Raw genomic sequence first — 27957 nt, 5'->3', positions numbered from 1 at the left:
TGAGGTCCAGTGATCAAAGCCTACTGGTTGTGCAGCACCAGGCTAAAGCTCAAAGGTGACAGATCATTTGCTGCTGTGGCCCCCAGACTCTGGAACTCTCTCCCCCTGAGCCTGAGATCAGTGGACTCAGTGGTCTTCTTTAAAAAGCAGCTGAAGACTCACTTGTTCAAGCTGGCTTTTGTATGACCTTCTTCACCACTCTCTCTTTATTCTGCTCTCCCCACCTATTCCACCTTCCTCAGGATCCACTGATTTCCCTCTTTCGTGTTCACTCTCTCTCTTTCTTAACATTTTTTAATCACAATTACCTATTTTTGCTCATTTTAAATATATTTTTAAACATTTTCTAAATGTTTTTTTTATATTTTTACATTTTTTGTTTTTGTGAAGCGCCTCGAGATTTTTATCTTGAGAGGCGCTATAGAAATGATACTTTCTTCTTCTTCTTCAACCCCCTTTGTCTTAGAATTGAAATTAGAATGGTACATTTGTCCAATCCGACCCCCCTTCAACCTACATTGATCAGCAACACGGAGATGGGTTTCTTGGAGATAAACATTATCAGCTTTCAGATTATTAAGATGTACAAGAACCTTTTTTCGTTTCACAGGATGGTTTAACGATTTGACATTGCAGCTAACAAATTTTCCTGAGCAGCCCATACCCTGTCCTATAGTGTTAACATTAGCCATTTTTAATTATAGAAAGAGTGAGGCAGTTCAAAATCACTTTTATAACAGGATCTTGACTTCACACCAGCAGCTTATGATATAACCCATTAATAGAGGCCTAGCAGGTACCCCAATAATCCCACCCCAGTCATCAACAAGAACACGACAACCAAAACCCCCACCTTGTAATAAATCACACATAAATGTGGATAACGGGAAACCACTAAGTGAACAGCAATATGGCCCCAGCCCACTCTCCTTAATATGGAATGTGCATTCATATTACAGAACTCGAACTACAATGAGCAACAGTGTATTTCAGTCAGTATTGTTTTATACGTATGAAAATAAATTTTGAACCCACCTCCTCATCAACTGGGTGTCCACAGAACAGAGAAAGAAAACAGGAGGTAAGAGGGTGATATCTCTGATAATAAAAACGTGATGAAAAGTATGATTATTGTCCTCCCGTGGGTTCGTCCGCCACAATGGTGCTCCTCATGTAGGCCATCGCCCTCGCTGGATTCTGAAACTCTCTGGTGTCCCCATTTGAACGAGATGCGGAGACGTGCAAGGAATAGTATTCCATAACGGACATCCTGATTGCCCCGCAGCAGATTCCTGATGTCATTGAATGCAGCACGGGCCTTAGCAACCCTTGCGGTGTAGTCTGGAAAAATTGCAACCGGCTGCCCTCTGTAACGCAGCGGGCCTCGTTCCCGAGCACGTCGTAGCACATCCAAGCAATCTTGGTAATAATGTAACTTTGCAATGACGACCCGGGGTTTGCCGTTTGGCTTCTTTGGTGCAAGACCTCTGTGTGAGCGGTCAATCAGGATCTCTTTCTCCAACTGCAGAACTTCTTTCAACATCTTGGAAACTGAAACCGTGGTGCTCGAGCCTGCTTCCTCTGCAATTCCCACAATACGAATATTGCACCGCCGCAGCCTCCCTTCGATATCTTCATTCTTCTCCTTAAGTTCTGTAACTTCCTGCTTCAGCTCAGCGACATCTGTTTGCAAAATGGTGACTTCATCAGAGCATGTTGTTAGCCCTTCCTCCACACTGACAACCGTGGCTTTAACAGAATCCACATCAGAGCGAACAGTCGATCTGAGTTCCAGATAGAACACTTTTCAGTTCAGACCTAGTAATTAAAGCAATGTCCACTCTCAGTGAGGTGAGGACTTCCGCTTTCAGGGATTACGCATCCATCTTTCCCTCCAGGGCCGGAGCGGGCATCTGGTCCGGCCGAGCAGGCGAAGGCTGCACCGACGAGCTAGCTCCCTCGCTAGCCACTGGGCCTGTGTACTTGTATTTCCGGAGCTTACTCGCCATTTACTGAACGCCCACAGTCCAAACTTAGAATATTACTGTCTATAGAGGTTACAAATTTGTACACCCGCCGGATATGCCTCACGAGCAAAATGAAACAGAGTTTTAGGAGAGTTTAGGCAGGAGCTCCGTACTATGCGTCTTATTCCATTGCTGGCTCACTAGCGCCCCCCCCCCCCCCCCCCCCCCCCCCCCGAAAAAGTCTTAAATTTAATTTTGAGATTCCTGCATGTACCCTGAATATGGTAAACTTCTGCCTGATATTGGCCGACCAATATATCGGTCCACCCCTATCCCGCATGCCTCCTTCTAAGAGGCTAGGCTATTCAGAGTTATCGCTGTAGTTATGCTGTTATGGACTTAGACTGCTGGAGGCAGCGCCGGCGCTCCGCACACGCACACCACGCATAGCGCGTAGGGTACCACGCCGGGGGAGGGGCACCAAACGCAAGCTTATGAGAAAAATAATATATATATGATACAGACAGATTTCAGTTAGAAGATGTGCAAAGCAAGTTAACAGCATGTTTACAGAGAGAAAACAATACAAAAAGGAAAGGAGATGGACCGTGTCCACTTTTCACTCTGTTCGGGACGTCCGGACTGGTTCTTGTATTGATGAAAATGTCTGGCTTTTCATCCAGGAGCAGGGATCGAATTATGGGGGAGCTGAATATCCTACACATCCAGGGGAGCTGGAAAAAAGTTTTCTACCTATATTACATCATTTATGGACTCTTTTGAGCAGAGAGCACAGAGCGGCACAGCGCGTTATTGCGCAGCGCTCCAGGCTGCTGCGTCCAGCGCACGGTCCATTCTCAAAGTGGCGCAACCAAAAAACTATAATTAACCCACGATCGTTCATGTCCGCACATGTTCTCTACTTTCTGTCTTATTTGTGTCTGTAGCGCTCTGCCGCTGCGGAGCTCATCACCTGTGCTGCGGTGATTTCACCTCACTGATGCAGCATCGAAACGCGCTCTCCGCTTTGCAGTCAGGAGATCCCTTTGATATGCTCAGAAGTAACTGATGAGGTGAAAAAGTAAGAATCCAGGCAGCAGTTTTTCTGGAGAGTTTAGAGGAGATGCATGAAGATGAGAGACAGGACAGGACAAGAAAATAGTTCAATAAAAACAAAACAAAAGAAAGTGTTGAAAAGTAAAATGTAGGTAGATTTATCTCCACTACACGTTTTTACCTGTATAAAACAATAAGTTATACACATGTAATATTTATACATCTGATACAATTCAGATCACCTTCAAAACTCAGGCCTAGTCCACATGTAGCCGGGTTTTTTAAAAAACGAAAATCCGCCCCTCCAAAAACTTGCATCCACACCACCGCGTTTTAAAAACAAACTCTGTCCACACGTACCTGGATAAATACGTTGTTAAGGACATGCCAGACCTGTAGGCGGCAGTACTTCCCCCGTTCTTAACCTCGTCCTTCGTCTGTGGTCTTCCGCAAGGAGCAGTAATTCCGCTTGCAAACACAAACAAGCAGAAAGCGCTTGGACAATTGATGGATCGGGTAGTGACAGAGCGCAGCTCTGAGGGCTTCCATGATGCCGGCTAGTGTAAACACAGGTCGCACACGTGATGTCAGCATTGCTTTGTCGCGGAAAGTGACGTTGCGGACCTTAAAACTCCGGTTTTGTCCGTCCACATGCAGACACCCAAAACGAAGAAAACGCAGATCTTCACTTTGGCCGGAGTTTTTAAAAAGATCCGTTTTCGTGTGAAAAAACTCGTTTTCGTGTGGATGACAGGCCAAAACGTAGAAAATATCTACGTTTTGGCAGATCCCCGGCTATGTGTGGACAGGGCCTCAGTCACACACCCAGGGCCGTTTCAAGGCAAAATGCCCCCCCCCCCCCACACACACACACACACACACCCCACCACCACCCCAAAACTGGGCTCCCCAGAGGCCTCTGTGTAATTCTCTCCAGGAGTGTTAGTTATACAGTGTTTATAAAATCCCCTCAGACATTACTGACATGTTCTAATATTATCAAATGAAAAACTAAATTATCAGACATGTTGTCTCATCTGCTTCTTTTCTAAACTTGCTAAAAGTAACAAACCATGTGAAAGCCACTATTTGTGGATTCTCTGAAAGTTTCCATGGAGTTTGTGACAACTTATGTTTTCATTGATCCTATCGTCTAATCTCACAGCTGAAACAAGCATCCTTAATAATCTGTGCACAGGAAGCTTACCGATGCTGTAGTAAAACAAAAGGTATAATAATTTATTATTAATACAATCTTGTTGCAGCACTAAAGCAGAAAAATGAGATTTTGCAGTAAATATGCTAAATATTTACATATGAATTGTTTTAGAGCCCTTTTATTGGCAGAATCTGATATTAATTTAGTTCTTACAAAAAAAATGGGTCCCAACGTGGTTTGTGTGGCGTTGCCATAGTGTGACGTCATAGGCACAGATCCCCTGTCCTCTTGTTTGGAAATGGAAATATGGTCACCCTACATTAAACAAACTGTCCACCCGGGCTTTTGCGCTGCACAGAGACGCTTCGCTGCCTACGACTGAACGTCAGTTGAGAGTCAGTCTCATGCAGACTGACCAATGAAGAGAGACCTCAAGTTAAGACCCTCTCCTCATTGGCCAGTCCACATGAGGTGGGTCAAAGGTTACCCTGAGCGGGTTATGTGATGTCAGGTATTCAAGTATTGAGTATATTTACTGCATATTACAGTAAAATATTCTGTATGTGACCATATTATGGTGATCCTTGAGTCGTGATGATGGGGCCATTGAAAATTGTTGCCCAGGGTACAACAAAGTGTTAATTTGGCCCTGCCTACTGGGCATTCATTAGTAGCTGAGTGAGAGAGGCTGAGAGGGAGAGAAACTCAGAGAAGCTTTAGAGCTTTTTTACTGCTGGAGAAAAAACGTAGCAAATCATCATCTTCCTAAATGCAATTATTCTCTTCTGAATCAGCACTTCTTTAAAGAAGAAATAGTTAAATGCAACAAAGGGAAAAATCCTTTTATTCAGCCTGTTCATGTGACTTGGATCAACAAATAAGTCTGAACAGTGTTAAAGGTTGTTCATCTAAAAATAGACCTTGAAGAGTTTGAAGATTTTTTTTGTTTTAATAAGTTCATCTCAAAACATCTTTCTCAAGTAAAATAAAGTTTCCTCTGTGAGGTCAGATAGGCCCATCTGTGCTGTTTTGTAACAGAAATAAACAAATGAATCATATTTGTCCACCCAAATACTTGATAAATATCACAAAAACAGGAAGGACAAAAACACCATCAAGGTAAAGTAAGAATTTTTTTAAAAATAAGCGGCTGTTTGTGATTAATCACGAGTTAACTATGTACATGATTTATACCATTATTAAATAGCCTATGTGGCCTATAGGCTATGTAACTGAGATTTAATATGAAAAATTAGACAAACCTATTTTCAAATTAGGTATTTGCTCTATGTTAATATATATATTTCATAAACATTTACGGGCCAAGAGGAACATCAGCTGCTGATGGTATAATTTGAAGAAAAAAGTCCATTATGATAACCTCCTCCCTTCATATTCAGAATTCTCTAGTTGTGTATAAAATGTGTACATTGTGTCTCTCTAGTATTAATAAAGGTTAAATAGTTTTGAATTTAGTCATGTCATATGCCAGTGATTGTGTTGCTTTTTCTGTGTGTGTGTGTGTGTGGGGGGGGGGGGGGGCACCACGAAGACTTTGTGCTTAGGGCACCAAAATAGCTAGCAACGGCCCTGGCTGGAGGACATACTGACCACTTTTCACACTCCGCTACTTTTTTGTGCCTGCTACTACGCTCTAATTGCGTTATTTCATTTTCCTTCAGCTGTTAACTTTATTTTCTCTCGGTTTTTCTCCCCAGAGGAAGCTACAACGGTGTTCTGCTGAGCTGTGGTAGCCTCCTGGAGGGAGCCAACGGCTGGCACACTGAACATTCTGCTCCCATGGTGTCCATGTAAAATAAAAAAACTTTAAATAACAGGCATAATAGACTGAACTAAATGCACTGATGAGTAGGATCGGTGGAGCGTTCCCTTTGTGAAGTGCCTTGAGACGACTTGTGAGTGGTGGTGTATAAATAAACTTAACTGAATCAAATGCAACTGAGCTTCTTTAAACTGCACATTTACAATCAACAAGCTGAATAACGTTCCAGATTCTTGATTTCTGAAATTTGAAAGAAAATAAACATCTTCATTAAAATGACTCAATATGCTGCTGTGAAAAACACAGACAGAGAGACAGGAAGCAGAGCTGGAGGAGGCTGCACTTTTATGCAAATGTTGTTTTTCATGCAAGTCATTTGAATTCTGGAAGGCAAATGTCCTGCTAAGAAAAGAACGAAGAACATCCATCCCAAAAAGAACAGCCTAGTTCTCAACACCATGTTTCTTATGAATTTATGTTTGTTTAAATTGAAATGGCTCGCTGGTTCCATAAAACAAAAGTGGGGTTGAGAATAACATACTCATTTTTATAACTAAAAGCGTTGATGGAGGCAGAGGGTTGGGTTTGTTATCAGAGACAGTGACACGCCTTACCAGACACATAAAATCTACATGTTGGCTGTGAGAAGTAGGATGGGAGGTAGGTCACTGGAAAACTAACACTCAAACAGAGACTTCTGTTTTTATGACATTTTCTAAGAAAAGCTGTTTTTCATATCTTGAAGCTGAGAGCTACAGCTCTTAATCACCCCAGTCGGAGAATCAGGCCCTCTGCCAAGCTGAATACATTCAGTTACTCCAGGTAACAACAACAAGCCTTCTGTCACAGACACCCAGAAGCTCTGGAGCTGGAACCAAAGACCAAAAACGAGAGTGGATCAGGCAGGAAGGTCCCTGCATTCCTTGGCAGGTTTATTACACAAGAGATATCATAATTATCTGTAGCCAATTACGAGAAATTACAAAAGAAGATCAATGATGGTTTATTGAGATTAACAATAATTGGGAAAAAAGCAGTAATTTGCATGAATGTTCTGCCAAGATTTTTACTCTTGTTCCAATCCTACCAACTCAGCTCCCACAAATAATTTTTAAAAATTGATGGAATGTTATTAAAATGTGTTTGGGAAGGTCTGTCTTCTTCTTCCGGCTCTTGGGAGAGTATCAACGCTTTTTTTCCTCCTCTCCTCCCTATCTTATCCCCAAGGCTCTTTGTCTGTCTTTGGGTGTACGGCGCTTCTGCATTTTTTCTGGAAACTGGAAATTATTAAAAATGGATCTGGTCAGTTGGTCTCTCAACGCGATTGACAAAATTTTCTCAACGATGAGAATGGGAGAAGGGGCTCCCGGATGCCCCTCTGGGATAGAGCCAGCTGGGCATATCATGGACTCCTGGAAACAGTGGAACCTGATCTGCGTCTCTCAACTGTCTGTAGAGGATTCTGAAGACGTCTGGATATTCGTGGTGTTGGTGTCAGGTTTCCTGCTTTTTGGCCTGGGAGGTTACCTGGCTTACCGGAAAATTAACGAGCTGTCGGGGAATATTGGCTCTTTCCCGGAGCTCAGGGATGGATTACACCGCGTTGTGAACGCATAAACTCATATAATTGTCGAGATGAGTCGTAAGCTTGGAACTTTGGCTGAGATTCAGATTCTGGCACAAAAGATGGATGCGATCAAGGAGCGAGTGGACAAATCAGCATGGATTGGGATAGATTAATTTACGCCATTATTGGATTTTGAGAGGTTGGAGACCAACAGAACTTTAAAACAGAGAGGAAATTATCTCTGTCTGGCCCCAAAACAATTTCTTATCTGAATCTGGTGCCCTTGAGCCTGTGAGGCTGAAACGAACCCCCCGAGAAGAAATGTAGAATGCTGCTGTCGCCATGGCAACTCTGTCTCCCTATCCCAGCCTGGGCGGGACTGCGACCGGTGAAGGTCGTGGAACCATTTCCAGGAGTCACTGTGCTTTCTAAACCCAACTACCTCCTTCCCCTGTCCAAACGGAGGTGACGAGCGCTGCTTATCGCGGCTGCATGCACTGATGTTTGGAGAGTCCTCGACCCTACCTCTCCACCTAGTGGACACTTGTGTTGTGTGATGTCTGAAGTCTGTTGCATATCTGTCTGAGGTGTTTTTTGCATAGCAAAGCTGCCCTCCCTGTGGAGGGTAACTCTGAAGTGCCTTTTTTTCCTCCATACAAACCCTCGTATACAAACCCTCTGATCACTATTAAGGTAGCGCGACTCAGGGTTGCAAATGACCACAGTCACCAATTCTTGTCATGTGTCTATGTATGTATGTTTGTCTGATCTTGTGTGATTGTGTGTACTGAAACTCTAATTTCCCTCTGGAATTAATAAAGTATCTTTGAAGAGGTCAAGGATAAGATATACATTTGAATGAAAAGTAAAAATGAGTCACTTTCAAGTGCCCTTGTTGATTTCAAACTGTACCAAAAGGTCTGATGTGTGCTTGAGAGGTTGTGGTCAGGTAGGAGGCTACATATTCTGGGATGGTCCTAAACTTAAACAATACTTGGGAACTAAACAAAAAGATTTGTTAATGCAAAGGTGGATTTGGATCTGCAAAGATTTTTACTGGGCATTGCTCCACAGACTGTTCCAGGGAGAGTGATTGGAATTGAATGATTGCAGAGTTTTGGCTTGAACCACAACCTCCTAGAACAAGGCAATACATACATGTTCCAACCCAATGTTGGAAACATCTAGCCTGGCAAGCCAGACTAAATAAATGTATTATTTAGTCTGGCAACGCTCCATTGACGGCTCTTGGTTGTGGGGCGGGTTCTACCGTTGTCTTTCAAATGATCTCAGCACGCTACTGGACAATGAATGTGACATCCTCTTGTTTCACTCTGTTGCATCATCCCACCCACCAGGCATATAGAGTGCCCTGATTGGCCCACAAAGTGGATAAAGCTCTGTGATTTGTTCACTAAGCAGATAGAGCACTATGACTGGCCCACCATTATGGACCAATCACAGCTCTTTATGTGTTTGAAACCCCTCTAGAGAGCTGTGATTGGCCAGCCAGAATGCTGTTGGGGCTGCAGAGGTTCCAGTGGAGCGTTCCTAGACCAAATTTTGCAAAGCAAGAATTTGTTCTAGTTCACTAGGCTAGGAAACATCTTAAACAGGAAAGAAACAAGTCACAGACTGGGAACAGCCACTTACCAATAGGAATGGAGGAGATCTGGGTGTAGAGGTCCAGCATGCGGTTGCCGTCTACATCCACCAAGTAGTTTCCTCTGCTGTCGTCATAGTTACAGAAGAAATTAACAGCACCAACGTTCTGTAAGGAAACATGACCTGGATTGACAATAATCTTACTGCAGTCCAAACAGCAGAGAAAAAACTATCATAAACTAAACACATCACCGACCACATAACGCTGGAAATGAGACTCACCAGTAGAGGAACTAGTTTACCATACCATACCATACCATTTTATTTATAAAGCGCATTCAACATGGCATTACAACCAGACAAGGCGCTGTACATTAAAAGATTACAGTTAATTAACACGTTCAGAATGACATTTAAAGCATAGTTTATAAGAAAAAATGAAAACAAGAAAATACTCGAACTAACAGTCGTAAAACACTAAAAACACAAAGGAATGTGAAACAACAGATAAAAACATATGAAAGAACCACAGTAATACAGATGTTAATTATTGTGCATTCTATTGTAGAAAGAATGCAGATGTCGAAAGTGGTCCATGACTATGTATTATATGCAAGGTTGAAGTAGTGAGTTTTCATGCGAGATTTAAAAATGCTAATTGTTGGTGCTTGCCTCACTAGTAGTGGTAATGCATTCCACAGCTTGGGAGCACAGACAGAGAAAGCCCTTTCTCCACGGCTTTTCAGACGTGCGTTTGGAAGAGCTAGGAGGAGCTTATCCTCAGACCTGAGAGCACGAGGCGGATTGTAGTAATGGACGAGTTGACACAGATATGGAGGAGCTTGACTGTTCAGGGATTTATAAGTGAGCAGCATGATTTTGAAATTGATCCTGAGATGAACGGGCAACCAGTGGAGAGATTTTAGAATTGGTGTAATGTGCTGTCTTCTGTCAACTCCAGTCAGGAACCTAGCTGCTGAATTCTGGACTAGCTGAAGTCTAGATTGAGCTGCTTTACTGATGCCGTATAAGCAGGAGTTGGAGTAATCCAGCCGTGAAGTGATGAAAGTGTGGACTACTGATTTGAGAAGACGGACACTCAGGATGTGCTTAAGTTTAGAGATACGCCTGAGGTGGTAAAAACATGATTTAACTGTGTTATTGACCTGAGCATCCATCTTCAGAGCCTGGTCTATTTTAACTCCAAGGTTGGAAATTACAGTGGAGACATTAGGTGAGAGATAGTTAATGATGTTTTTTGAACGTTTTCTCAAGGCATCCATTTTTGTATGTTGTTTGTTTATTTTTACTTTCTTCAATAACGGTCTTTGCTTACAGCTGCTTTCTGTCACTAATCTGTTTAAGAAGACCCCATGAAAACAAGATGGTGCATCTCATGAAGTTATTTCTCTACAAAAGGACTGTTTTACCTTTCTTGCTGACAGTTTTGACCACTCCTGCGGTCCTCTTCAGAGCTAGCCACTAACAAATGGAGAAGGAAATGATACTGTCATTAGCGGCTAGATCTGATGAAAACCGCAGGAGTGGTTGAAACTGTCAGCAAGAAAGGTAAAACAACCCTTTCCTGTGTTAAAAGAAGTCAACTGATGCAATCAGAAGAGATACAGAGAATGAATACACAAAGGATGATTAAAGATGACTTCCTGTAAACACTGATTAATCAACCAGTCCTAATTTTAATGAATGTTTGACACATAAACTGGTTCTGTGACAAAGATACAAATAGTGAATCAGAAGGTTTTATTGCCATGTGTGTGCCAAGTCACAACATTAGGAAATTGCTGCGGTATTTGGTGCAGTAGGTAAGAAAGAAAATAAATTAAGAGATAAGCAAATATAGGAAGTAATAAAACACTGAGGATAAAATTATTAATGTAAAAAGTGGCAAGAATTAGAGAAGCAGCTATCTACCCCGTGTAGGTACTAATCTGAGTGTTTTTCAAGCACGGCCTTGGGTCACATTACTGGGACCAATCGACTTGAGTGGGCTGCCCTAGGATTTTCGTTCAAAAGTCCAACTGCAGAGGGGAAGAAACTGTTTTTGTGGCGAGAGGTTCTGGTCCGAATGGATCTGAGCCTTATGCCAGATGGGAGCTAGTCGAAGAGACTGTGTCCAGGGTGACACAAGTCAGCTATTATCCGACCTGCACGCCTCAATGTCCTGGAGGTGTACAGATCCAGTATGGAGGGGAGTTTGCAGCCAATGACCTTCTCTGCAGAGCGCACGACACGCTGCAGCCTCTTCTTGTCCCTGGTGGTAGCTCCAGCGTACCACACGGTGATGGAGGAGGTGAGGATGGACTCGATGACTGCGGTGTAGAACTGCCTCATCGACTGTACAGATAGGTAGAATTTCTTCAGCTGCCTCAGGAAGTACATCCTCTGCTGGGCCTTTTATGGTGGAGGTGATGGTGGGCTCCCATTGGAGGGCCTGGGTGATGGTGATGCCCAGGAAGCGACATAAGTCCACCATCATGATGGGAGTGTCAGACAGGATTAAGGGGAGGTGGGTGGGGTGGGTTGCCTAAAGTCCACAACAACCTCCGCTGTCTTCTGGGTGTTTAGCACCAGGTTGTTGTGGCTGCACCAGGACACCAGCCGTTCAGCTTCCATTCTGTAAGCAGACTCATCCCCATCAGAGATGAGTCCGATGATGGTGGTGTCGTCAGCAAACTTAATTAGTTTGACAGACTCATGCTTGGAGGTACAGCTGTTGGTGTATAAAGAGAAGAGCAGAGGGGAAAGAACACAGCCCTGTGGTGAGCCGGTGCTGATGGCCCGTAGATCCAAGACATTCTTCCCCAGCCTGAGTTGTTGTTTCCTGTCTGTCAGGAAGTCAGTGATCCACCTGCAGATGGGGTCAGGCACATTCATCTGGGACATTTTGTCTTGGAGGAGGTCTGGCAGGATTGTGTTGAATGCAGAGCTGAAGTCCACGAACAATATCCTGGCGTAGGTACCTGGGGAGTCCAGATGCTGCAGGATGAATTGTAGAGCCATGTTGATTGAGTCATCTACAGACCTATTTGCTCTGTAGGCAAACTGCAGGGGGTTCAGGAGGGGGACTGTGAGGGTCTTGAGGTGGGGAGAACTAGGTGCTCAAATGACTTCATGACCACAGATGTCAGAGCCACAGGTCTGTATTAGCCTGGCAAGCCAGACTAAATAAATGTATTATTTAGTCTGGCAACACTCCATTGACGGCTCTCGGTTGTGGGGCGGGTTCTACCGTTGTCTTTCAAATGATCTCCGCATTCCACTTGACAATGAATGTGACATCCTCTTGTTTCACTCTGTTGCATCATCCCACCCACCAGGCATATAGAGTGCCCTGATTGGCCCACAAAGCGGATAAAGCTCTGTGATTTGTTCACTAAGCAGATAGAGCACTATGATTGGCCCACCATTATGGACCAATCACAGCTCTTTATGTGTTTGAAACCCCTCTAAAGAGCTGTGATTGGCCAGCCAGAATGCTGTTGGGGCTGCAGAGGTTCCAGTGGAGCGTTGTTAGACCAAACTTTGCAAAGCAAGAATTTGGTCTAGTTCACTAGGCTAGGTCTGTAGTCATTCAATCCAGTGATTCTTGGTTTCTTGGGTACAGGGACTATGGTGGAGATCTTGAAGCAGGCAGGCACATGAGATTCCTCATGTGAGGAGTTGAAGATGCTCGTAAGCACTGGGGCCAGTTCTTCAGCACAGTGCTTTAGAGTTGCAGGAGCCACACCATCAGGGTGGGGAGTGAGGGGGAGGGTGATGAAGGTAAATTCCACAGTGATGGTAATGCTCTCTAGTGGGGAGTGGCTGACCATTGTCTCTATTGTTGGGGCTGGACGAGGAGTGGGGCCTGCCTGATGGCTCATCAAACTGACAATAGAAATTGTTTAGGTTGTTTGCCAACAGCAGATTATCGGTGGAGGTGGGGATTCTGGGTTTGTAGTTGTTGATGTTCCTGAAACTTTTCCACACAGAGGTTGGGTCGTTTTCAGAGATTTGCTGCTGCATTTTGTCATGATGCTGGTGTTTTGCTTTGACCAATTCTTTGCTGAACCTGTATTTAGTGTCTCTGTAGGAGTCTTTTCTCCCCTTTTAAATGCATCTCTCTTTTCTAACCACAGCTGTTTGAGTTTAGGGGTAACCAGGCTTTGTCATTGTTATAACTCACCCTGGTGTGTGATGGTATGAAGCTGTCCCGACAGAAGTGGATGTAGGAGGTGACGGTATCTGTGAACTCATCTAAACTGTCTGAGGTGGCCTTCATTACCTCCCTATTGTGGCCTCTAATGTGAGCTTTGGGCTTGTGTGTCATTAGCTAGGGAAGAGATGTTGGGCATGATGTTGGTGACAGCCCATCAAAAGTCAAAGGCGCATCAAGCGTGTTGTGTTTTGTGAAAACGGTCTCTGATAGGTACGTTGTTGTGAACGACAGGATGGACCTGGTTGTTGTAGGAAGCGAGTGTCGGGGCAACTCCCGTGTCCTTTTGCAATCCAAGACCTTCATCATACACGCTAAACGCAAGACCTTTGTTTCTGCTCCGATTTTTTATGAGATGGACTTAAAGATCCAGATACACAATATTACCATTTCTCGCAAACATTGTTCACAAATCAGTCTAAATGTGTGATAGTGAGCATTTCTGCTTTGCTGAGATAATCCATCCCACCTCACAGGTGTGCCACATCAAGATGCTGACCTGACATCATGAGTAGTGCACAGTTGTACCTTATACTGCCCATAATAAAAGGCCACCCTGGAACGTGCAGTTTTTTGCTTTATTGGGGGTCTGGGGACTCAGAACCAGTCAGTATCTGGTGTGACCACCATTTGCCTCATGCAGTGCAACAAATCTTCTTCGCATAGAGTTTAGAGCTGAGGAAAATAATCAAATAATCGATGCATCGGGGGGCGGACATAAACGATTCTGCATCATAGAAGAGTACGCCATAATCGATTATAGTGGAATGTAGTTTTGTTTTTTTAATGACGGCACCAGCGCAGCATCCAAATCTGTCAGACTGAGCGTCCTCCACATTTACCAAGTGGTTCCGCCTTAATGTGGTACTGCAGGGCTGAGCGCTAGAGCTGTAACCTGAGACCGAACCGGAACCGAATCAGCCCGACCGGTTCTGTTGGATATGGGCCGTGAATTAAGTTAATTGAGCGGGTTGTCATGCGGCGCGCTCCGCTCGCTCGATCAGCGACTGAGAGAGAGAGACACTGCTCACACAAGAGAGAGGCTCGGAGGACGTTCCTCCAAACCGATGCTCCAAACACGCATTATTATTTTCATAATTTAATTACTATTTCTCCTGAAAGTGCTCAGTCAGACCGAGTGCTGTGATGCTGGGAGATCCGGTCTTGGGGAGGGGGCGGGGTCAATGACGGCGGCTGCAGCGTAACCTCTCTTTTATTTAGGGACACGGAGAAGTTAAAAGGAGAGAGAAATAGAAGATAGAAGTTCTTGTTCCACTTTATTCTTTTGTTTCATGAAGATAAACTGATGTTAAATTCAGCTGAAAGAGAAACTGGGAGGAAGCTTTGGTTCATTTTAAGTTACAGGAGGTCTTGTCTCCTGTCTGCTCCTCCACAGACAGCATGGACATGAGGGTTACATGGTGAGGGTCACACAGGACAGGTTAGTGGAAAGGTTTGTAGTTAGCTGGTTAGTGAAGGAGATCCATCAGCTGGGTAATTTAATCCTAATCCAGCCCACAGCCTTCTGCTGGTGTTATTATCAGAAAGAATAAAACACACATCTTAAATATTATTGGAAGTGTAGAATTTGTTTTATATTTTATTTTCTGCATCAAACAGAACTTGACTCATTCTCCAACATTCCAAAAACGAACCACTGGGTTCAAATAAAACAAACTAAGTCAAACATTTCATTTGGTGTTATTTCTGACATCCTTGAACTGTGGCATAAATATTTGACTCTAGAGCTGCTCAGAGACATCAAACACTCATATATGAACCCATTATGGATTTTATTATTACATTATGTGTCCTGTAGGTTTTCAGTACTTTTTTAGATTTTGTGAGTTTTTGCAAAGTGTGTTTTTCTCAGCCTGAGGCGTGGTGTTGAATGAGGAAACAGATGTTTTACTTTGTTAAATCTTCTTAAATGTTTAAAATGTTTTGTCCTAACCTGTTGTGAATGGAGAGATTTTGAGGGATGGCAGGTTGTGTCAATTACGTTTTTGATAAAATAAATAAAAAATAAAAAGCAATTATCTGACATCTTCTATTTATCAATGAAAACAAATCAATATGAAATAATCGTGATGCATCGGGATATCGAATCAAATTGAATCGTTGACCCAGTTATCGTAATCGAATCGGGAGACAAGTGAAGATTCACACCTCTAATAGAGTTTATCAGATTGTCAATTGTGGCCTGTGGAATGTTGGTCCACTCCTCTTCAATGGCTGTGCGAAGTTGTTGGATATTAGTGGGAACTGGTACACGCTGTCGTATATGCCGGTCAAGCACATCCCAAACATGCTCAACGGGTGACATGTCCGGTGAGTGTGCTGGCCATGCAAGAACTGGGACATTTTCAGCTTCCAAGAACTGTGTACAGATCTTTGCAACATGGGGCCGTGCATTATCTTGCTGAAACATGAGGTGATGTTCATGGATGTACGGCACAACAATGGGCCTCAGGATCTCATCACGGTATCTGTGCATTCAAAATGCCATCAATAAAATGCACCTGTGTTCTTTGTCCATAACAGATGCCTGCCCATACCATAACCCCACCACCACCATGGGCCACTCGATCCACAACACTGACATCAGCAAAGCGCTCACCCACACGACGCCACACACGCTGTGCCATCTGCCCTGAACAATGTAAACCGAGATTCATCCGTGAAGAGAACACCTCGCCAACGTGCCAGACGCCATCGAATGTGAGCATTTGCCCACTCAAGTCTGTTACGGCGACGAGCTGGAGTCAGGTCAAGACCCCGATGAGACGACGAGCATGCAGTTGAGCTTCCCTGAGATGGTTTCTGACAGTTTGTGCAGAAATTGTTTCAACCATTGTTTCAGCAGCTGTCTAAGTGGCTGGTCCCAGACGATCTTGGGAGGTGAACCTGCTGGATGTGGAGGTCCGGGACTGGTGTGGTTACACGTAGTCTACGGTTGTGAGGCCGGTTGGACGTACTGCAATATTCTCTTGAAACGCCTTTGGAGACGGCTTATGGTGGAGAAATGAACATTCAATGCACGAGCAACAGATCTGGTTGGTATTCCTGCTGCCAGCATGCCAATTGCACGCTCCCTCAATGCTTGTGGCATCTGTGGCATTTTGTTGTGAGACAACTGCACATTCCAGGGTGGCCTTTTATTGTGGGCAGTATAAGGTACACCTGTGCACTACTCATGATGTCAGATCAGCATCTTGATGTGGCACACCTGTGAGGTGGGATGGATTATCTCAGCAAAGCACAGGTGCTCACTATCACACATTTAGACTGATTTGTGAACAAAGTTTGAGAGAAATGGTGATATTGTGTACCTGGAATGAATTGTAGATCTTTAAGTCCATCTCATGAAAAATCGGAGCAGAAACAAAGGTGTTACGTTTATATTTTTGTTGAGTGTAGAATGACTTACTGAGAGAACTTGACTTGATATCCATGAGCTCCTCCTCATCCTGAAGATGTTCCATATCCTCCTCTTTCATGAGAAACGGGTCCATCACCCATGCGTTTTTTGTGACGAGTTTTTTTATGTCTGAAAATGAGGATGCCCTGCGATGGACTGGCTCTCTATCCAGGGGTGTACTCCGCCTGATTGCCCATTGACCGCTGGAGATAGGCACCTCTCACTGACAAAAGTAGTCCGGGCAAAGGTGGTTTCACGGTACAGTACCTCGCATTTTCCACGAGGCTGCTCTGGTGCAGCTTGTTAGTCCCACAGAGGTTTTGGTGCCGTTTCATTTATGCACTTACAAGTAATTTTTAAAAAAGCTCAAATGAATAAAATCTGAATTTTAAAAGGCTGTAATTTGATGTTACAATTATCAGTATAACTATCTAATTACCTTTTTGTCTAGAATATTCAGGACCCTGTTACAAAGGTGTCCCAGAGTGGTCTGGTTAGTCTGTGACCATACCGTAGCTCCGTAAGACAGACGAGAAAAGATCACAGAGTTTAAAATATATGTGCACATTCCGACGTCAGGAAGTATCTTATGATTTTAAAACTGTTCATATTTGATCTGACAACCTAGCAGGTTTTTTAACATCCATCCATTTCCATCCGCTTATCCGGAGTCGGGTCGCGGGGGCAGTAGCCTAAGGCGAGAGACCCAGGCTTCCCTCTCCCCTGCCACTTGGGCCAGCTCCTCCGGGGGAATCCCAAGGTGTTCCCTGGCCAGGTGAGAGACATAGTCCCTCCACCGTGTCCTGGGTCTACCTTTAGGTCTCCTCCTAGTTGGACGTGCCCGGAAAACTTCACCAGGGAGGCATCCTGACCAGATGCTCGAGCCACCTCAACTGGCTCCTCTCGATGTGGAGGAGAAACGGGTCTACTCTGAGCCCCTCCCGGATGACCGAGCTTCTCACCCTATCTCTAAGGGAGAGCCCAGGCACCTTGCGGAGAAAACTCATTTCGGCCGCTTGTATCCGCGATCTCGTCAGTCACTACCCAAAGCTCGTCGCCGATCTACGTTCCTACCCACATCAATGGTTTTTTTAACATGACTTTTAAAATTTAACTGAGAGTCTAAAATACTTCCAAAGTATTTCTCTTCCTGAACTTGTAGAACTTATAGAAATGGTCAAGGTGTTTGCACAGGGTATACGCAGGGATCTCAAAATTAAATTTGAGACATTTTCAAGACTTTTTAAGACCTTCTAAAAATAAAAGTAAGACTTTATAACAAAGAACTAATCAACTGTTCACCACTCATTCTCCACTTCACGTCGGGTTACGCCACATCCGGGACAGCGAGGCGGTAGCAATAATACGTAAAGCCACGTGGTGCAAAAATGCAAAAAGAGCGCACAGAAGAACAAAAAATAATTTTATTAGTTTGCACGCATCTATTTTTCATACCTGTGAACTCAGAGTCTGTGAAAAAAGTGACAACTAAATTAACTCCCCCTGTAGGGTTAGCATACGTACTTATTTTGGGCGCTTTTTAAGTAAAAAGATCTATTCTGCCTTTTATCTCCAACATCACCGTTAAATACACATAAAGTTATTATATAATTGATGTTTTATATATTCTATTTGAATTCATCTTAAACAAGCAAACAGCAAAAGTTTTAATGCTGTTTCTCAGCTCCTCTCCAGCTACCACAGCTTAACTCAGACTGGACCTTCTACTGTGGCTCTGAGTAACTTTAGTTACAGTTACTTTAAAAAATCAACTGATTTTATAAATATAGACAGGCCCACTATAAAATAATGAAGGTTTAAGCAGCTTTTTTACGTTTTCACTGAATATTTGTGCTGACTTTCCACAACAGAATGATGGTAAGAGTACCCGTAACATCTTTAGATCTATTTATGTTTACTTTCACTGATAACACCTCACTGAAACAACACTTTAACTCAACCCCCCCCCCCCCAAAAAAAAGCACAAGCCTCGGGGAACATCGGTTAAGGCTGACACTGAAAGGAGACAGACCTGCTAAAGTTCTGGACAGAAAACTGACGTATCTGGAGGGGATTTGTTTGATTTTACGAACTTTAAGCTCCAGCCGCAGCGAGATGTTGAAGCAACAGTAGCAGTGGTGCCGTGATACCGGCTACCGCATCGTGTTTTTGCCCAGCTGTCTCTGTGACTGGTCAAATGACAACTTGTGATCCACTAACAATGATGGTTTGTGAAGAGGATGAACACTCCTCGTTTTTCTGAAACTGATTCTAATAAAGAGCGACTGAAACCCGACCAAAGACTCACCTTCCCTAAAACAAAAACTCTTTGATTCACGTGAACGTTACATTTGGCAATTAACGGCAATTTTCACTGAAAAGCGTCAAGTTTGCAAGTATGAGACAAACGTATTTTAAATTCACGTCAATACGAACCAAATTTAAGACTGTACTAAATCCATTTAAGACTTTTTTAAGACTTAAGGGTCTTAACTTGCCTTTAACCAAATTCAGGACTTTTAAGACTTTTTAAGACCCCGCGGATGCGCTGGTGCAGCAGACTCTTTCATGGAGAAGCAGATACATTTTGTTTTTGTTTGTGATAAGAATTAAGTCGGAATCCTGAAGCAAAATCTTCGTTAAACTTTCAGTTAATTTATCACTAACTGTGTCTGTCATAGCCGGAGCTCGCCTGTGTACCAGGCAGTGACTATTTCCCGTCATAGAGGCAGCTCCATCTGTGCAGCGTGCCTCTAAATTATTATAGGATGGATCGTGTTTTGTGAAATGTGTGTTGACAATACAAATATAATCCTTGTGATGGCTGTTAAAGTGATTGTTTTCAGTTCAGCCTTTTCAACGAGAGGATCCTGCCCTACAGTTTCATCACGCTGGATATAGGGATGGGTACCGAATTCGGTACTTTTTAAGGTACCGACCGAGCACCGATTCACTTCATTTGAAACGGTGCCTCGTTTCGGTATTCGTCCTTCACAACGAGAACTTGCCTAGACAGCTGTGCATGCACAAGAGCGTTATGTCATCGGTCGCTGCGAGCGAGTTGTAAACAGAGCAGCATGGTAGAAAGAACGAACGCTAAAGCTTGGATCCACTTCACTAAATGTGATGGGTAACTGGGTGAAGATGAAACCAGCAACAACGATCTAAGTGTGAGGCATCATCGTTTAAATCTGCTCCAGCAGTTAAATAAACTGTTTAAGATAATGTTAGCTTGGTATGTTAGCTTCCTATGCCACCATTGTTATCAGCTAATGGTGCGTTCGCTTTCTCCTCGGAAATTCTAACTTCCCAGTAGGAAAAATCAATTGAAAAAAGATGGCAAAAGGAATGAAGATACACAGTAAATTTAGTTCACAGTAAAGATGTTTGCTTCAGTTTAATTATCAGCTTATAAAACTACAAGGACGATGATAAAATACAAACAGTTGAATGTTATTTATCGTGATATTTATCAAATATGGTTATATATTGAGAAAAATATATATCTAATTATAAAAGAGAATTAAAATATTAAACACTCAAAAGTATCAAAAATTGGTACCTTTAAGTACCGGTATCGATTCCTAGGTACCGGGAATTAGTACCGGATCGATTCAGATGTCAAAGGTACCCATCCCTAGCTGGATATGGAGAGAGCACTCAAACCAAGCAATAGTTGCTTGGTTTTGGTCACTCCCAGCTCGGGCAAAGCTGTCCATAATGTTGTGGTTCTGTTGTGGGAACCCAGGATTCTTTAAAGAAACCACAGCAGTCTAAAGTCATGCTTTCATATCACTCACCTGAACTTCTCCCAGTTGTTTCATCAGCTCCTGCAGATAAAACAGGGTGGTTAAAGATCATCCAAGTCAATGGCAGGAGGAGAGTGTGTGTGTGTGTGTGTGTGTGTGTGTGTGTGTGTGTGTGTGTGTGTGTGTGTGTGTGTGTGTGTGTGTGTGTGTGTGTGTGTGTGTGTGTGTGTGTGTGTGTGTGTGTGTGTGTGTGTGTTACTTGTGATCGTGGCCCAGGGACTGTGGTTTTCATTAGAGGCCCGTCATAGTCGTAGTCCAGCTGGGCCTTTGCTGCAGCCTTACTGATGTATCTGCTCCCTGTTGAAAGAACATAAAACACTGGTCAATCAGCACAGGAGGAGTGACACAGGTTCAAACTCACTAAAGAATAGGGTGTGATGCTTCCTGACTTAAAGCCCACTGAATCACTTCCATGTCAGGGTAACAAAAACAGAGTTCACGTCGACATTTTTCACATGATCGCAGCAGAACCTGCAGAGGATAACGCTGCAAGCAGGATAATCCACGACAAGGTGCCAAAACCACATGAAGACAAATGTTTTAAACTGTGTGTGCCCACCTTCATTCGTAACTATGAAGGCAAGTTAAGGGTCTGCTTTGGGTTACAAAACGATACATGCTAGCTCCTTATTGGGACAGTGAGTAAGTAACAACGGCATCACTTCAGAAACAAACTCATGATATTAAAGCTTGGCATTATAAGGGAAGGAGGAGAAGATTTGGAAATTTGAACAACTATAGCTCCACCCCCCCCCCACACACACACACACACACACACACATCGTTTGACTGGGAAGTCACGTTGTCTTTTCTCCCAATTCTTTACAGAAAATGACGAGAAATGTACACGAACAAACTCTAAAAACAGAAAGAGCTTTGAAGACAAGGTAATGTTTTTTCCTGCCTTCAAACTGGATCAAATGTTTATAAATGTTGCAGCAGACGATTGTTTCTTTTACATTCACATTTACGGAGCAAAAACAACTTGGAAACGATGACTGATGATTAAGTGGTATACAGAAAGTTGATATCTAACTGAATAAAAGTGTTTTAGTTTTAGAGCAGATGTGGTTGGTTGTCCTTTTAACATGAACATGAAAACGTAATAAAAATAACATATTTATTTGTTTTCAAACATCCCAGATGTAAAACTGATGGGTGTGATGCAGCAACACATCTGGTCTTCAATCAGCCTAAAAGAGAACATGTTCGTTGAGCTTCTTTGGCTACCGCTAGCTCAAATCGCTAACACTAGCATACAAAGTCCTGGTTGGTACGGCTCCCATCTAACTGAATCCTCTTGTAAAGGCTTATGTCACGGCTCGGCCACTACGGTCACCAAAGTATCGTCGGCTAGTGGTGCCTACACCACGCTCAAGACAATCCAGACTCTTCATGTGGAACGACCTACCAAGCACTACCAGAACAGGAGCGTTTTTGTCCATTTTCAAGAATCTCCTGAAGACCCAGCTCTTCAGAGAGCACCCGTCCCCCCACTCTACGGTCCACTCCTTGTTCGCTTCCCTTTAAGATTCATTATGCTGCCTCACTTCTACCTAGGATTGACTCAGTGCTGTTTGTTGTGTTAGCCTCAAGGGCAACCTGCTGGCTTGATTATCACCTGTAAGTCGCTTTGAACAAAAGCATCTGCTAAATACATAAACATGATGGCTAATCAGTCCCACTGCTGTAGGACTGAATAATTCTACACTTTACGTGCCACCGGAGTTTTCCCCTTTCAGAAATTAGGTAAGATTTTTCAGAAATCTGTAAAAGTGATTATCTTATCATGTACTGCGATATAATGTGAGCAATTCGTCTTTTTTTTTGCTAAGCATGCACCCCGTCCTGCAGAGCGCCGTGAAATAGGAAACTGAGCGCCGACCAGAACTAACCAATAGCGTTAGACTACCGCTTACATGCTTCAAATTTAAGGAATCCCTTGGCTGATGCAGAGTTGATGAACTTTTCACGGACAAGCAAGTCTTTAAAACATAAATATATGAGAACACAACATGACATGAGAATAATACTCGTAAAACAACGTGTTTTCGCTGTGTGTCGGCTACAGAAGCACATTTATTAACAAGAAACGTGAAGTCGCCATCTTTAAAAAATGGAAGGAGTGTGACACGCTTAGCTGCCACTAGATGGTGCCATCAGTTCAGTGAAATACTCCGGAAAGAGGCGTCAAGTAAGGCAAATTTTACAAAATGACATGGAAGAGTTGTGCGACACAACGAATCGATGACGCAATTCGTTGCCAACGCTTTTAGTAATCGATTTTCATCGAATTTATCGATTCGTTGTTGCAGCCCTAGTCCTGTCCTCCAGTTTTGCTTTTCATTGTGGAAGTAATAGCAGGGTTTCTGCCAGGCTTTGCTTGGTCACCCGCCAGGCTAAGCGTACCAACCGGAGGGTTGCAGATTCGGGCCCCATCTGTCACCGTTGGTGTACTTGGGCAAGATACTTGGCCTGCCTGTGGTGGTCGGGGAGACCGGTGGCGCCTCGGGCAGCCTCGCTTCTGTCAGTGTGCCCTAGGGCAGCTGTGGCTACGGTGAAGCTCATCACCACCAGTGTGTGAATGACTGGATGTGTTGTGAAGACTCTTGGTGAGGTTTTAGAACGCTAGAAAGCAGTGATGCACCGATATGAAATTTTGGGGCCGACACGATATCCGATATTAATATCACTGTTATGGCCGATACCGATATACTGACATTAATACGTCTAAAATCAGCAGATTTTGTACTGAATTAAATTATTGAAGCTGAATTTACATTATTATGTACACACAACACACACATACACACACATCTACAGTTCTGAGATGATTTCATTCACAAGACTTAGCAATTACACATCATCCCCTCACCCTCTGAAACAGGCAAACAAATGGAGATGAGATGGAAAAACTATCGGTTGTTAATATCGGCCCGGTTTCATTTATCGGGCCGATACCGATACTGATGCCGATGTATTGTCCATCCCTACTATAAAGCCATTTACGATTGTACCATGATAGTATTTGTCTTATGTACTTATTATTGTTTCTGATAAATGTGAAGATCAGTTTAAACGTGTAATGCTCAAATTTAAAATGTCAAAACTTCAAACTAAAAGTATAATAAAGCTACTCTGTTGTAGCCAGGATGGTTAAAAATCTAAATAATTAATAATAATAATAAATAATCTCCTGCTTCACGAACCTGAAGTCACTGTAATGGTTCTGGGTAATCATGTTTCCTGTCTTTGTGTGTGGCCAAACATGGAGTTCCTGAGTGCTGACTGAACGACCTTTGACACCACAATCACAAATTGCTAAGCACAGTCAAACATTCATATTGATTATAAAGCACTGCCCTTTGTACATCTTTGTTTCTCTGAGAACATCACAGATATCGGTATTTTACGTTTAGAGGTGAGAAGGGATCAAAGTCCACTCACACAGCAACCATGAGCATTAAAGCCAGGTGGGAAATCTTTATGTGCTTTACTGAAGAACAGGCTTCCTGGACAGAGTTCCATGTTGGATTGCAAAAACATTTTTATAGGTCATAGCAGAGCTCAAAGGGAAGATCTCTTCGTAAAAACTGAAAAGCAACGAGGAAACTAAGGAATTTGTTGTAAAATTCTTATTAGCTGAACAAATTGCTCGTTTACATTCTGGTTCATCTATCCAAGGTGTTTGTGCCGGGTTTACCTGCAGCGCTGAGACGAAAGTTGTTTTGCAGGGAGAGAGTGAGCTGACGGCTGATCAAGGAGGTCGCCATGACTAATGCAGCCGCTGACAGGAGGACGTGTGTGAGACCCGAGTGACTGGCTTCACTCAGCCACCTGCAGACAAACAGAGGAGGGAAGTTATGATGTTTCCCGTGGAAGGGAAGGACAGAAAACCAGGCAGAAGGACAGCTGGCAGAGAGAAATCAGAGGAGGCAAAGGTCTGATTTCTGCTGGTGGGCTGGCTAAAGACAGCAGCAGCACTTCTGAACCCAGCTCAGCTCAGCGGAGAATCACAGCTCATCACATGGTAGAGTCAAATATTACCTACGGTAGCGACCCACCATGTTCACTGACTTCTTAAATATGAAGTGTGTGTTTTAGACAACTTGTGACATTTCAGAGCCTGTGGAGCCACTCATGTCATCTGAGCAAAAGCACATTGCTGCATAATGCAGCTGATCTCAGTGGTGCACACAGGAGAACAACAAAACATCAAACTTCTGCTCCAGTGTCGAGGAGAGAGGTGTTGAACACAGCAGCTCCTTCTCTTTTTTCATCTCTTATGTAACGCGGCCAGCAGGAACATTCTGGTTATCCCCTTCACACAGAATAGAAAACCCCAACCCCTAAACACACACACACACAAACACACACATTCACACACGCACATTCACACACTGTGTACACACACACAACTCACCACACATTCATGCACACTCAGACAGTCTCTCAGCAACGACTCGTGAACTGGATGAAACTGGTTTAGGTTGTGAGAGTTACACAAGACTGCATCTACCAGGCTGGCGGGGCGGGGGAGTTACATGAGGGATGGCTGAGATTGAACCGCAGCAGAGTTGGAACAGAGGCTCGCCCTGCCACATGCACGTTGATTATGGAGAAACAATGGTTGTGTAGCCCAGACTCTACGAGTAAAGGTAAAGCCCTTTAAGGGTTGCCACCGATCACTACCCCACCTACGGGCCAGGCCCCAGCTCGGTACTGACCCTTTGCACCTACGTCCTCTTATCACGTGGCTCCACTATGCCACACTATCCGGCAGTATTGAACTGAGGCCTAATTTGATGACTGAGGATGTTTTTTTTTCTGCCAGTTTAGTCTTCTACTGGTTCAAGCCCAGTTCATGCGTGTGAAGTTTTAGCACACCTAGGGGATGCTCATAGAGGACAGTGTTAACAAAACGTAAGTTTACGAACATTAGTTTACATCCTCCCCGCTGCGGTTCACAGATGTAAACAGGTTGCCGACTGCCAGAGTTCACCCGCCGGACGTGTTACAACAGCTTTTCACTCGGTTCGTGTTCGCGGCAAATCTGAAAATCCTTTGAAGGCTGTTAGTCCGTTACCGCTGCGGCTCATCTCCATCTTTGGTCTCCATCAAAGTTGTTCAAAAAAAAGACGTGAGTGTAGTTTACACCCTTGTCTGTTAGCGCAGCCAACCTATTACCATTTTATTGTTGAATCAAATACATAGAAGCGCTAAAAAGCTGCAAACTGGCTTGTTAGGACTAACTTCCCAGGAGTTTCAACATGTGTAAACGGTCTTCCTGCCATTCATCACAGAGAAGGAGGCGGTCCCGTGAGCGGAGTGACACCTCGTGCAAAGGGTCAATAAAATGGACTGAGGACCGTTAAACATTTCCAAAGGCTAATAAGCCACCCTGGACCAGAGAGGCCCACTTTTTTAAAGGACTGATAACAGGGCCACAGAGAAGGCAGCTAGGTCGCTCACTTTTTTAACAGAAGTTAGAGCTGGCAGCAAGGCGACAGGAACTTGAGCAAATCCTGAACCGTGGCTCAAACAGTGTTTTAGCCAAAGTGTGTCAAATCACTGTTAATTCCCAATGAGGGACTCGCAAGCGGGACACGGGTCTGTGTCTTCTAACACCTCTCAGTTAACATTTCATGAGTGGATGATTAAAAACTGATCAGTCTGCAAACCCCTGAAAACAGGAGACTGCTGCAGCACGTTTTAATGGTGCTGACGGCTACACCTCTATCCATCAGCACCTGCAGAAGGCAGAAAATATTGGTTAACAGACAAAAGAGGGGGTCTACACCCTGCTCCTCACATCAGCACTGAAAAACAGCCATTTAAGGAGGTTTTCCAGAAGCGCTACTCAGGTTCGGTATTTTCCCTCTACTTTCTTCCCCATTTTTAGTCCCTGCGTCAGGTACCCGTTGAGGTACCTGGCAAGGCTGAGTCGGGCTGGCATCGTTACTCTGGCCGCTGACTGGCTAGGGGGCGGAGTCAATGGTTGCTCCCGAGTTTTTTTGCCTTCTGATTCACTGCTTGCAGCCATTTCCTGGTTCAGAGAGTATGACAAAATGCCATAAAACTGAGCAAAATGTCCAGCAACACCACCATTTTTCAACCGAGTCGTGCTTCTGTGGAGCATACAGGTTACCTTACACTGTTTACTGATCCCCTCATGCTCTTTTTCAAGAGTAAAATCCCCCCTCAAACCATGCTGTACAGAGCTGTTTTAGGATGAGTAGCGCTCCTGGAAACCCGGCTTTAGGAGAATAGAATGCTTTATTGGAGAAAGAATGGAGTTGTGCATACTTCATCATGAGAGAGCCCTGAGGTGTCTAAGAGCATTCGTTCAGCAGCTGAACCCAAAGTTGCTGGCCTATTGCTGGGGGGTGGCTGATCCCCCGTCAACTTGGAGGAGAAAGGCCTCCCTCCATTGCAGCTGCCACATCCAGGCTGCTACGAGCAGCTGTAGATCTACAAACCACGGTACAGAACTGCGCCTGGGAGCCATCATTACTGATAGCTGCTCTGCCCAAACCCGATCCAGGAACCGCAGAACCAGCGGTCCTGGGTGGGAATGCATGAAGAATCTGCCTGGGCCATGGTTAGTGGGAGAACGTGTCCACTCCCAGTGGAAGCTCGTCAAGTGTTCTCAAGAACCACAACTGACACAACGTGTTCTTGCACACGGCGTCCAAGTCCACTGGGGCTTTCCCGTACCTGTTCCAGACCCGAACAATAAGATCGGGGGGGGGGGGGGGGGGCAATCTGAGTGACACTGTACCTACCCTGGACATGATGTCCGCCCCCACGTTCAGGACACCCAGAATGAAGATTGCCCTGATTAACAGCAGGTGTACAAGAGCCAAGCACAGCACTCTCCTGGCCTCACGCTGGAGTGGAGCTGAATGAACCCCACTCCTGTGTTGCTGCTACCTGATTGTCCATGTGAATGAAAACACGAAGACCCTTGAGCAGAGAGGCGGTGTCTGAACTAAACTGGCAGCAGTTCCAGCACGTTTATGTGGGAGGCCAGTGTTCTCTAGTAGCTTCTATAAACAATGAAAATCAGAACTCAACAACTAAATAAAAGTCAGCTCCTTATGAGGTGGATCTGCTGCGTTGTATTCTCAATTACTGGTATAGTTACTGCAGTTACTATGTACCTAAACAGATAAACAGGGACAGATGGTTGTCCTCATTTCCTAAACACAGAATTAATAATCAAAGGAATCCTCCATTAACACCGTCTGGTCTACCAGGATGAAGGAGCATCCTTTCAGTATTTTCTATTTTTGCTCTTCTAAATATGCTTGCGGCTCCACGCTTTCAGATAAATCAAAGACCTATTTTCCCTTCTCACAGTGTGAACTGGCA

General features: G+C 44.0%; 1 protein-coding gene across 3 annotated transcripts in view; it reads right to left on the bottom strand.

The window, feature by feature from the left end:
- The window catches only part of abat (4-aminobutyrate aminotransferase), a 70866-nt gene that overhangs the window by 27773 nt on the left and 15136 nt on the right, over positions 1 to 27957 (bottom strand). For 2 of the 3 annotated variants that reach the window (XM_054736689.2, XM_070546955.1), the window contains exons 2-5: positions 24287 to 24420; positions 20783 to 20880; positions 20575 to 20604; positions 9186 to 9303 (exon numbers count right to left, since the gene is read on the bottom strand). In XM_054736689.2, the coding sequence (XP_054592664.1) occupies positions 9186 to 9303; positions 20575 to 20604; positions 20783 to 20880; positions 24287 to 24356 (316 nt within the window). In that variant the 5' untranslated portion in view covers positions 24357 to 24420. Of the gene's footprint in view, positions 1 to 9185; positions 9304 to 20574; positions 20605 to 20782; positions 20881 to 24286; positions 24421 to 25006; positions 25026 to 27957 lie in introns of those variants that run through there. The other variant, XM_070546954.1, reaches the window with a different exon arrangement.

Source organism: Nothobranchius furzeri, chromosome 18 (genome assembly GCF_043380555.1).
Source record: "Nothobranchius furzeri strain GRZ-AD chromosome 18, NfurGRZ-RIMD1, whole genome shotgun sequence".
NCBI lineage: Eukaryota > Metazoa > Chordata > Actinopteri > Cyprinodontiformes > Nothobranchiidae > Nothobranchius > Nothobranchius furzeri.
This window is presented reverse-complemented; position numbering and strand designations above follow the sequence as displayed.